General features: G+C 39.8%; 1 protein-coding gene across 1 annotated transcript in view; it reads right to left on the bottom strand.

The window, feature by feature from the left end:
* Positions 1–759: 759 nt before the first annotated feature.
* oclnb (occludin b) overlaps positions 760–12,500 on the bottom strand; it is a 21,850-nt gene continuing 10,109 nt past the window's right edge. Inside the window, exons 3-9 of the mRNA XM_086032156.1 lie at positions 11,560–12,253; positions 9,922–10,080; positions 8,335–8,450; positions 4,677–4,781; positions 4,329–4,500; positions 1,708–1,749; positions 760–1,629 (exon numbers count right to left, since the gene is read on the bottom strand). Of these exons, the coding sequence (XP_085888282.1) occupies positions 1,531–1,629; positions 1,708–1,749; positions 4,329–4,500; positions 4,677–4,781; positions 8,335–8,450; positions 9,922–10,080; positions 11,560–12,253 (1,387 nt within the window). The 3' untranslated portion in view covers positions 760–1,530. The remainder of the gene's footprint in view (positions 1,630–1,707; positions 1,750–4,328; positions 4,501–4,676; positions 4,782–8,334; positions 8,451–9,921; positions 10,081–11,559; positions 12,254–12,500) is intronic.

Below are 12,500 nucleotides of genomic sequence, written 5' to 3' on the forward strand. Positions count from 1 at the left end.
ATGTGTCCCACTCAATACCATAAGTCTTATACATTTTGTTTTAAAGGAAAACATACTCAAATTACACTTCTGTTGTTCATACAGGTTTCCTATGCAAAGGTTTATGGCATAATGTGTAATATTATACATCATATACAGTAGTTCTCATCATACTTGCCAACTTTCCCAGTTCAGCGGGAGACTCAATTTTAAACCCTATATCTTGCTAATATCCCGATTTTTTAATTAAGTAAACCGTTTACATTCATTGTAACTCAATGGGACCTTTCTTGGTTAAATAAAAATTAAATGACAAAGGTCAAGTCTAGCACAAAGTGCAGTCTAACTGCACATGGGTGGAGTAAAATCCACCTGTTTTTGTCCACCTCAGGGGGGCGGCCATTTTGTCACTTGCTGCCAACTGAAATTGACATCACAGTTGCTGAAGGCTCGGGTAACAACCAGTCATGGCTCAGCTTCAGAAAACAGGTGAGCAGTGATTGTTCTTTACCTGAACCATGAACAACTGTCATGTCATTTTCAGTCGACAGAAGTGACAAAATGGCCGCCGCCTGAGATGGTTAAAAACGGGTGGATTTTGCTGCTTAACACATTTTCCACCAGCGCAACGATTGCATTTTCCAAAGTTAGTCTTCTATTTATGAAATCTGTTCTCATTATTTGATTTTGTTGTAGTACATTTTTGTCATTTCCTTTTACTGTCCATACAAAAAATAAACGTAGTAAAAAGAAAGCAGTTTAAAAAAAACAAAAACAAAATTTAGAGTAACATTTTATTTCAGAGCTGTTAAAAATCACATATATAAAACATATACAATACAATTGTAAAATGAATGTTTCCAAGGGTTAAGCAATAAGAAAAGACGGTAGATTAAGAAAACCAGTTCCCTAAATCTCTTCCAACAAAAGGAACGATTGCAACTTCCTAATGTGTGTTGTGTTAGTATTCCATTTATGCATTCTATTCTCATTTGTTTTCTTTGTATGTGTTTTGTTAGTGTATTTTTGATTTCATTTTCTATGAGTGTCCATAACAAAAATAAACATAGGTAGTAAAAATAAAGTTTAGAGTTAGGCAGTGCGATTAAAGTTCAATACAATAAAATCTTGAGTAACATTTTATTCAAGTTATGCTAAAAATTAAAATTAACAATTAAAAACATGTACAATTGTAAACCAAATATTGTTTACAAGAGCTGGACAATAATTTTAAATGCTGACTTTGCTTTTAGGAAAGTATAATTAAATTGCTTAAAAAAAAAAAAAAGCATTATTCCTTAAATGTTACTTGAAATAAAATCTAATATCCTTTATGTACAGTACATATGAAAAATCTACATCGTATTGTTCTTCATCGTTCATGAATTGAAAAAAAAAAAAAAGTCCATAAACAAGAAAAGCCACACAAATCCCCGCTACCTTAACTCTTAACTTCTTTTTTGTAGTGGCTTGCGATGAGTCCTGAAAAATGAGAAAATTGGTTGCGAGACACTGCAGGTTTGCATCCTTCCCTGGATAACAACTTGACATTCAAGGTCGATGGTCATAGTCACTGATCATCCTTTTGATGTGGGACAGCTTGGACCTGAGATATCTGCATCGCTTCCTACTGATCTGGTAATCGGGGGACTAAAATGAAAACAAAATGGACACTGTAATCATGTTATAAAAAAAAAAAGCCCACCCATGACATTTTAAATGACTTACTTTTTTTAGATTCTTCAGTCTGGTGTACTCTTCCATGGCATCCTGAAAATAAAATTTAAAGAACAAAATGAATTCAAATAGCAAAATAATAATTTGTGCTTGGACCATCATACAAAAGTGTGTTTGATGAAATTGCCAATTCACTATTATTCCTGTTTTTTTTTTTAAGTGCTGTCAAGCGATTACATTTTTTTAGCTAATTAATTGCAAAATGTTCCATAATTGATCGTGATTAATCGCATTTTTCAACTACAATTTTTTACAAAGCTTGGAACCGATATTTACTTGAGTAAATTCTTGGAATTAATGTGGAAAAAAAAATAAAACTATATTTCGACAACAGTTGAACGATACACCAAAGATGTACAACTAATATGGTATTTGAATTTGGCTGTGCAAAGTGTACAAATTATTTTGGATTTCTCCAATAAGCCGTCAAGCAACTTTTTAAAGTAAAACTACGTAAAAGCAGTCTTTGTGACAGTGACTCTCTTCTAAGTTTGGCTGCAAGTGAGCAGAGGTCAGCTGATACAGGAAGTAAATAAAACGGAGTTAATTTTTTTGTGCGTGATGAAATTTAAATCAATCTCCATAGTTAATGCTTTAATTTTGACAGCCCTATTTTTTTTTCCTTTCTTTAAAGTGGGGAAATCAACCCAAACACATTTTTTTCAAGAATATGTTCCCACCAGGCCCACTAGTCTAAACACGGCACTCTGATTAATATTGTGTTTGTGGAATATGAGTTGAGCAGCAAAATCCACTCCTTTTTAGCCATCTCAGGGGGCGGCCATTTTGTCACTTCTGTCGACTGAAAATGACATCACAACTGCTCAGGGCTCAGGTAACGACCAATCACGGCTCAGCATCAGAAAACAGGTGAGCCATGAAAAATGCAGCTATCATTAGTAGAGGCCTGTCATGACAGACAACCAACGACAGCAGTCATTACGGTACACCGAGGCCACATGCCGGTGAAAACACGGCAGCGCTGCTGGCCTGTATGACGTAGCGCAATACTCGGCAAAGCTAGGAGAGGACGCGAGAACGACACAAGAAAACGCGCGGGCAAACATAAAGCAACTTCGCCAGAAAAAAAGTGGGTGGCATAACCAAGCGCACAAACCACACGCGGTAAACAACTAAAGCGAGACGAGGTACAAGAACTAGCACCTTACCTAGAGAAGTACTATGGCGTTAGATGCCACAATTACGTAAGCGTTATGTCAAATACCGCGTACAAAAATGTGTTTTGTGTGTATGTAATGTGAAATACCATGTATAAAAGTGTTTCGTGTGTATGTAATGTGAAATGCCACGTACAAAAAGCATGTTTTGTGCGTTACAAAATGTGTTTCGCGTGTACAAAACAGTCCACACGCACGCACAAGATGATTTTTTTTACGCTTGCTTCTCTCTACTACGCGTACAATACGCTGATTAACGCTTGCAATTCAGGCGTTATAATAGTGCCACAATTCTTAACCAATCAGGAGTCGGACAGTTGGGCTATTTCTGATTGGCTGTTTACTGACCAATCGTAATTAAGAGGGTGGGAACCGAGTACCCAACAGAATGGAACGGTGCGGCGATCAACTACCATGGCGGCTAATGATGAAGACGCAAATGTACAACAGCGACGGGTGAGTTTTGATTATAAAAACAAACAATACGTTTGATAGAAGCATACTTTGTGATACTGAAGACTACACTTGACTGATATTATTCGTACTTACTGCTCTAAGATGCGGTTGGATAGTAAACAGCCAATCAGAAATAGTCCGACTCCTGATTGGTTAAGAATTGTGGCACTACTATAACGCCGAATCGCAAGCGTGAATCAGCGTATTGTACGCGTAGTAGAGAGAAGACGCAAGCGTGCGCGTGGACGGCTTTGTACACACGAAACACATTTTGGAACGTACAAAACATGCTTTTTGTACACGGTATTTCACATTACATACACGCAAAACACTTTTGTACATGGTATTTCACATTACATACAAAACACATTTTTGTACGCGGTATTTGACATACGCTTACATAATTGTGGCATCGATCTAACGCCATAAAGTACAGCCACGCCGAGCACTGTCCACACAAAAGTTCACCTCGGCAAATAAAACAAAGCCGTCGCAGCTGTAGGACGGCGAAAGGAAAAAAACACGCAGCGCCAAGCAATTAGAGATGGGTAATCCAGGTCCAAAAAGTAAAAACCCTGCCACAGTTTGGCTTTAGCCACAGGTGCTACTACTCAACTGGCAGGTAAACGAGCTCCCTGAGTTTTTACTTTTTGGACCTGGATTACCCATCTGTGCCAATCATCGATCACACGGCACCCATCGAGGGAAAAACAGCTGAAGAGAACAAACACCTTGATCCGCAGGGAAAGCGAATCCCATTGGCACGCAAGACAACGCGCGAGAAAGTTCTGAGAGCCTGTCGTCCGGGTGCCACAGGCTTTTTTTACACCCTGAGTCACTGACATTTGATGGTACTCATTTTCGTCCAGTGCTTCCGTGCTGTGTTTTCAGCAATGCCCCCTGGTGGTCTGGAGGGACATCATAGAAGCTGACTTTGAGAAGGAAGGGCTGCAGTAGCCTTACTTCATTCACCCTTACCAGAAACTGTGGACTGCCATTTGGATATTTGTCCAGTTCTCGATCCAGTTGAGCAAGATTCTGGTTTATGTTGTCCAGCTCAACTTGAATTCTCTTGTACTCATGGTAATCCCGCTCAAACTCTTGTTTGTAGGTGAGACGCTCCTCCTCATCCACAATGGAAGGAAACAGTCTACAGAGGGAAGGAAGTAAAACATGCATTTGTCACCTGGAAAGTAAACACGAGGAATACCAAGAAGAGGCTCCAATAATATTACTGGCAATGGTAGAGTTTCAAATTAAAAAAGTCCTAAAAGCAGCCTTTATTCATTTTAACAAAGCCATCAAAATATTGTGTGATGAACTTACTTGCTGAAGTTCTCCTCCTCAAGGTCATCTCCAGAATCGGTACCAGGGTCATAATCTTTCAGTCTGGCCTTTAGGCCATCCATGGTGCTGGAGATATCAGAATTCCTGGAAACAAATTTCACATGTATCTTTCTTGGGTTTCCATTAAGCGAGAGATGTTTACAATCATCCATGCCTTTGTTACATCCCGGCTAGATTACTGTAATGCACTTCATTTGTGTCTCAGGTTGGTCCAAAATGCTGCTGCTCGCTCCTAACTGGAGTTCGGAAAACGGAGCACATTACCCCAATTCTGGCCTCCCTTCACTGGCTCCCAGCGGATTTTGGGGTTCATTTTAAGACACTTCTATTTGTCTATAAATCATTAAATGGCCTTGCCCCAGCGTACCTCTCCGAGCTCCTCTCCACCTTCCCAGAGCCTCAGGTCTGCGGACCAGGCACTGCTTGAGGTGCCGAGGACTAAGCGGAGCCTCAGAGGAGATCGAGCCTTTTCTGTTGCTGGTCCTTCCCTTTGGAAGGACCTTCCATTAAAGTGAAAGTCAACCCAAACATTTTTTTCAAGAATATGTTCTATGTTCTATGGAATAAGGGTTAATCCGCTCCTTTTTAGCCATCTCAGGAGGCGGCCATTTTGTCACTTCTATCGACTGAAAATGACATCACAACTGCTCGGGGTTCAGGTAAGGACCAATCACGGCTGACCTGTTTTCTGTAGCTGAGCCGTGATTGGTCGATGTCAAGCTGTGATGTCATTTTCAGTCGACAGAAGTGACAAAATGAGAAGGCTAAAAAGGAGTGGATTTTGCTGCCTAACTCATATTGCACAAACAGAATATTAATCAGAATGGCGTGTTACAACTCGTGGGGCTGCTGGGAACATATTCTTGGAAAAAAATGTATTAGAGTTGATTTCTGCTTTAAATGTTAGGAAACCCACCTCTCTGTCCATATTTAAAACCCGTTTCAAGACACATTTCTATTCTTTGGCTTCTGCTGTTTTCCGGTGTCTATTGTATATAGTATTTGTGCTCATTTATTGCTGTCACTTGTTATATTATTGCTATTTTGTTGTTTATAAAAGTGTTTTTGTTACAACTGTAGCTGTTTTAGATCAGATTTAGATTGTTTTTAGATTTAGATGTCTTGGTCCCCTCGGGGAAATTCGTTTCCTCAGACTGTACACAAAAAAACACAAACATTATACATCACAGAAAAGTTGTGAAACGCGCTATATAAATCAAGTTGTATTGTATTGTATTGTATTAAGTTCTAGTTATGTTTCCTTGCCTGAACTGCCTGAATTGTTAATCATGAAGGTTAATACTGGTTTGTTGTACAGGTATGCATGCAAAATTATGGATATAATTGTATATTGCATACTGTACCGTTGTAGTTTTTCTCAGAGTAAAACAATATCGATTTTATTATATGGCCATACTAAAACATGAGGAGGTCAACACGCTTTTTGACAGACTTGAGAAACTACGCCATTATCTACATTGGATATAAAAAGGTTTACACACCCCTGTTCAACGGCCATTTTTTGTGATATAAATGAATTAAACTACGATAAATTATTTCAAAACTCTTTCCACCATTAATGTGACCTATAACCTGTACAACTCATCATCATCATCATCATTCTCTTCCACTTATCCCAGATTAAGTCGCAGGCGCAGAATCTTAAGCAGGGAAACCCTGACTTCCCTCTCCCTAGCCACTTCGTCCAGCTCGATCCTAGGGGATCACGAGGCGTTCACAAGCCAGCCGGGAGACATAGTCTCTATTCAGCGTGTCCTGGCTTGTCCTTGGGGCCTCCTTCCAGTGGGACACGCCCGGAACACCACACCATGGAGGCGTACATGAAGCATCCTAATCAAATGCCTGAGCCACCTCATCTGGCTTCTCTCAATGTGGAGGAACAGCGGCTCTACTCTGAGCTCCTTCTGGATGACCGAGTTTCTCACCCTATCTCGAAGGGAGTGCCCGGATACCCTGCGGAGGAAACTCATTTCGGCCGCTTGAACCCGGGATCTTGTTCTTTCAGTCACGACCTACAGCTCGTGACCATAGGTGAGGGTAGGAACGTAGATCGCCCGGTAAATTGAAAGATGAACTTTTTTGTCTCAGCTCCTTCTTTACCATGACAGACCGATACAGAGTCCGCATCCTGCAGATGCTGCAATGATCCACCTGTCGATCTCCTGCTCCATTATTCTGTCATCTGTGACCAAGACCGCAAAATACTTGAACTGTTGGGGCAGGATTTCCATCCCGACCTGTAGAAGGCACTGCACCCTTTTCCGAATGAGTACCATGGTCCCAGATTTGGAGGTGCTGACTTTCATCCCAACCGCGTCACACGCGCCTGCATAACACTCAAGTGAGAGTTGGAGATCAGCGGCGTGATGAAGCTAACAGAGTCATCTGCGAAAAGCAGAGATGCAATACTGAGGTCACCAAAGCGGACACCCTCAACACCTTAGCTGCGCTTAGAAATTCTGTCCATAAAGGTTATGAACAGAATCGTGACAAAAGGCAGCCTTGGCACAGCCTCACTGAAAACAAATCCAACTTGCTGCGAGCAATACAGACCAAACTCTCATACGGGTTGTACTGGGACCAAACAGTCCGTAATCAGGAGTTCAGTAACCCATACTGCCAAAGCACTCCCCGCAGAACTCCTCGAAGAACACAGTCGAACACCTTCTCCAAGTCCACATCTATTCTCAGCAGTTGTCCGCGTTTTTTGCAGAACAGCTTGGTTAGCTTGTTATGTAGTCTCCTAGCTAGCAACCTAGGTAGCTCAGATTTTGAGATTTTTCTCTGTTTTCATAGTAGATTCAGAAGCTAGTCGATTAGCACTCTTAGCCTGAGCTAATAAATTTCAAAGGGGCCCAATTTGGAGTGTTTCTTTACCTAAATGCAGAAAATACATGCCTGCATTTATTAGAGGTACCAAATCTTTCAAAAATGAACAAATGTCCAATGGTCCAGTGAATTAGTATTACAAAAGGTAATAGTTGCATCATGAGTCAATTGACACTGAGTAACGCCTTGATTTTTTTTTTTCTCCCAATAATGGATATAGTTGTTGAATATCAGTCAAAATGACTTAAATGTTTACATGTTCTTGCCGGCTGAATATAATAATTACCAGAGCTGGGCATACCGCCAATGTGTTGGGCCTATCCGCCCATTTTGACGGCGATAAACAAACTATTTTTTCCTCTCGAAGTTGGTAGTCGGAAACTCTAACGGAATACTGTTTAAATGGTAGTCGCACCGGTCTATAGACGATTACTATTTGGTCCGGCCGGACAAAATGGCGTATAAACGGACGGCGGAAGGGGGGCTGTAGGCAGAAAACAGACTGCAATTTTTTTGTAAAATTTCCAGCTCTGTAAATTACTATCATAATAATAATAATGATAAATGTGAAATAAATGGTAACAGATGCATGGCCGTAGTGACCTGTAGCATATCTATTATCTTTGTTGCCACAATGCTTTTTTTTATTCAGTTGAAAAACAGATATTAAATAATGATATAGTTATGGGTGCACCAACAGATTTAATATGAAACACTGACCCCATTCTGATTTAGAAAATATTGTTGGTTTGTTTTTTCAGTGTGCTTGTTATGATGCATGGCTTACCCTGGCATGTAAAGAGGCTTGTTTTGGTCCATTTGGTCCATATAGCCCTGAGGTGCCCCAACTTGATCGTTATAATCATTCACCAGTGTTTCTGGCTCGCCTGACACATTTTTTACCTGTATCAAGAGACAATGTCACACACTTTACTTGTTTATACTTCAGCATTTTTTTCTCTCCTCAGATGGAACTAAAAGTTGTTGAGCAAGTCAAACTTGTTCCATTGCTCCCTGCATGCCTGAATACCACTGCACAAACAGGTAGCCAGGGACAGCCTTTACCGAAACGACTTTGAACGAAGACTGCTTGGGATGAGAACTCAACTAGTCAGAATAATTACATGAGTGGGAGTGTTTTTTTAGGCTTATACTTGCTCGGAGCAATATGATTTCTGCAATTACGAGACACTTCGATTTATATACATGTCCACACATTACAGAAAATTCTCAATTGACTACACCCAGAAACTGCTCATGAAACTCCACATTTACGTCATCCTGTGGAAAGACAATTGCGTTTTAGACCACAAAGCACATTGTGTGGACTCTAAAGTATGATTGGAATATAAAAACAGGCTAAAAATGTGGTAAAATGATATGCGAAAAAGTCTGAGTGAATTAAGAAACATTTAAGGCAGAAGAAATAATAAAAAAAATAAAAATAAAAAAAATAAAAACATCATAAACATGCAATCTCACTCAGAAATGCTATTGACCTGGATGAAATAAATACATACCGGTTAAGATAAAGCACGGCTTTAAATACAGAACAGAAAATAAGATCAATAAAGAACAAAATCCTTTATTACAATTTTCTCATTAGGAATACACTTAAATATCTTTATTTTGACCAACAAAGAACGTTGTTTCTCCAGTTTGTTTGTATGCCTGCAACAGGAGCGGAGCCATGGGTGGGCCAGGGTGTGCACAGGGCCACCCAGATTGACAGACTCCCCACCCAGTGAGATTCATGAGAATATATATACTTTTAAATTGGTTGTCAATTATTATTAAATTATTTTTGAATTTGTGTTTCGTTGTGTTTTATTTTATTGAATATTAAGAATGTCATCATTGTAGTGGTCTAAGGAAGATCTGAACTTTTGAACTCAGTTTTTCATTTTATTTGAATACGATGTGTCGAGACAGGAGGATTGTGCTCAGTGAGTGAAATAGTCAGGCCCACCCAGATTTTTCCACGCCCACCCATGAGCTACATTCTGGCTCCGAAACCTGGCCTGCAATCATCTCGCATTGTTTATTTTCGTTGGTTCATTAATTCCTTTGTTTGATTTTATTTTGGCATTATACATAATCGCATTTCCCACTTCAGAACAAAATAAAAGTCCTCCAGTGCCGACAAATAACAGTAATGCAGGCTTTTGTTCTTTGTGAGAATATGCTTTCTTATGTTAGATTTTTTTTTTTTTTTTTTTTTTAATCTCCCCCAAACTTTTAAACTTTTTTTGTGTGGATTTCAACAAACAAGGGGAGTCTGTTTTTGTTGTTGTTGTTGTTTTTATCTACTATTATTGTTATCTTGCCACACTACGTGTCATTCAGAATCTAGCATATGAAAATATGCACTCACCCACTCTCCAATGCTGTGACCATCGTTGACAACCTTAACCTCCTCCCACAGAATACGGTCCCTGCCCCAGCGCCTGATGCTGGACCGTGTCTTAACAGCAAACACCAGAAGAATGATGAGGGCTATAAACACCAGGAAGCCCAAGACGATTGCTATGGCCTGCAAAAAAACAGAAAACCAATTGTCAGTGTTGAGCCAATTTTAGCCCACAAACCAGAAATTGTTGATATTTTTCACAACGTGAAATCTCCATATATTTTCGTGAATGACTTTTCAGTTTACTTTGATCGAATGTTCTCTCAATATTGTATTTAAAAAAAAATGTTTTATAGCGACCAGAGGTGTTGATGTCCTCAACTACCAGACAGGTACAGTATCCAAGGTAGGCCACCAATTGAGGAAAGGCAGAGCCACAAGAATGCCAAAAAGCATCAACTTTAAACTACTAAATGGGGTGGGCGCAATTAAAAAATGATTTAAGTAATTAGAGGCTTTGTAATTAATCTTGATTAATCACATTTTAATCATGTAACATTATTTGTCCTAAAACATTTTTTTTACCATTTAAATTTATTTTAGTGGATGATGGAAACAAAGACAAAGATGTGATTATCTTTAACTCTTAAAGCGGAAGTCAATCCAAACATATTTTTTTCAAGAATATGTTCCCAGCAGGCCCACTAGTTGAAACACAGTGTTCTGATTTATTTTGCGTTTGTGGAATATAAGTTAAGCAGCAAAATGCACTCGTTTTTAGCCATCTCTGGGTGCGGCCATTTTGTCTTCTGTCGACTGAAAATTACATCACAACTCCTCACAACGACCAATCACGGCTGACCTGTTCTCTGAATCTGAGCCGTGATTGGTCGTTGTGAGCAGTTGTGATGTCATTTTCAGTCAACAGAAGACAAAATGGCCGTCCCAGAGATGGCTAAAAACGAGTGGATTAACACTTATTTCACAAACACAATATTTATCAGAAGGCCCTGTTTCAACTAGTGGGCTTGCATAGAACATATTCCTGAAAAAATATGTTTGGGTTGATTTCCGCTTTAAAAAACGAATTTCACTACTAAACAGTAGGAAAAAATTATCCCTGGCCAGAACTGAACATACCAAAAGATTAAGTGTCATGTTAGGATTTTTTTTCCAGAACATTATTGGCTGTAAATTGTTTCTGCATGGCAAATGAAATTTTATGTGTACAAGCCACAGTTCTGAATACATGCTGAGATGCTGGCTATGTTTGTCGGGGAAAGGTTCCCATAAAAGGCAATGCATGAATATTGAAAATAAGTCACAAATTGCTCATTTCTAAAACGACTTTCACGAGGTTTACTTTTTGCTAACATTACAGCATGCGCTGAAAAAAGAGCGGGGGAAAAAAATAATCTTAGCTATTAAGATTAGTTTTTTCCAGTTTCCTCATTGTGGTTGTATTTTGTGCACCTATATCCTTGTCGTTTTGGTATTCATTTTGGTATTGAATTAATCATATCGCATAAAATTCCCACCCCATCATTTTAATACTAGTGCGAATTTCTAAAAATGTAAACACATACTTCAAACACATGCAACAATCAATTGAAAGCTTTTCACAAAGGCTGAAGATCAATCCCAACAATGTTGGTATCTCACCTCTTGGGGTTCCACCACACAGTAATGGTACAGGTATTGGTTGAGGAAGATACCTTGGGCCTGGTTCTGGTTTTGATACTGAGCGCACAGCTGACGAACCTGATTGTAGTAAATAGACCCCGAGGACTGGGCGGTTGGGTTCACGGCGACCAGGTACACAATAGTGGCGATGATCATCAAAAAAGCCAAGATGGCACAGATGATGATTGTCGCCAGGTAGAACTTTGACGAGTGAGCAGCACGTTGTCTTGACACAACTAACACAAAAATGATTAGCACAGCGATGAAGGTGATGGCAGCAATGGCAATAATGAAGCCTTTCCCAGCTCTAGGATCCATTTGTGTTGTTCCTCCATAGCCACCGTAGCCACTATAGGAACCGCCAATGCCTCCTCCATAAGCGCCGCCATAACTGCCACCGTATGTGCCACCATATGAGCCGCCGTAGGAGCCGTAGCCTGGTACCAAGCCGCTGCTGCCGCCCAGACCGATGGCGTTCATATCGTAGTCCCAGGCAAGTGTGGAGGCCACGCAGGCAAACACAGCAACACACATGATGATGATCAAGATGCAAAGTATCTTCATCACACCCGGTGGTGAACTCCAGCGATAGAAGTGAAGCATCTTGTCTGCTGGATGGTAGGAAAATGCTGGATTGGACATGAGCTCACTATGCCTGTGTCTGCTGCTGTGGCTGCAACAAAAGAGACAGAAATTGAGATTCATTTTTTTTGTAGGGCTGTTAAAATTAAAGCATTAACTATGGAGATTAATTTAAATTTCATAACGCACAAAAAAAAAAAAAAACTCTAACTCAGTTTTAACAGTTTTATTTACTTCCTGTAGCAGCTGACCTCTGCTCAGTGTACAGCCAAACTTAGAGCAGAGTCACTGTTGCAAAGACGGACTTTTACGTAGTTTTACTTTAGAAAGTTGCTTGA

The sequence above is a fragment of the Filicampus tigris genome, chromosome 5 (assembly GCF_054856515.1).
Source record: "Filicampus tigris isolate MCC_2025a chromosome 5, RoL_Ftig_1.0, whole genome shotgun sequence".
Taxonomy (NCBI): domain Eukaryota; kingdom Metazoa; phylum Chordata; class Actinopteri; order Syngnathiformes; family Syngnathidae; genus Filicampus; species Filicampus tigris.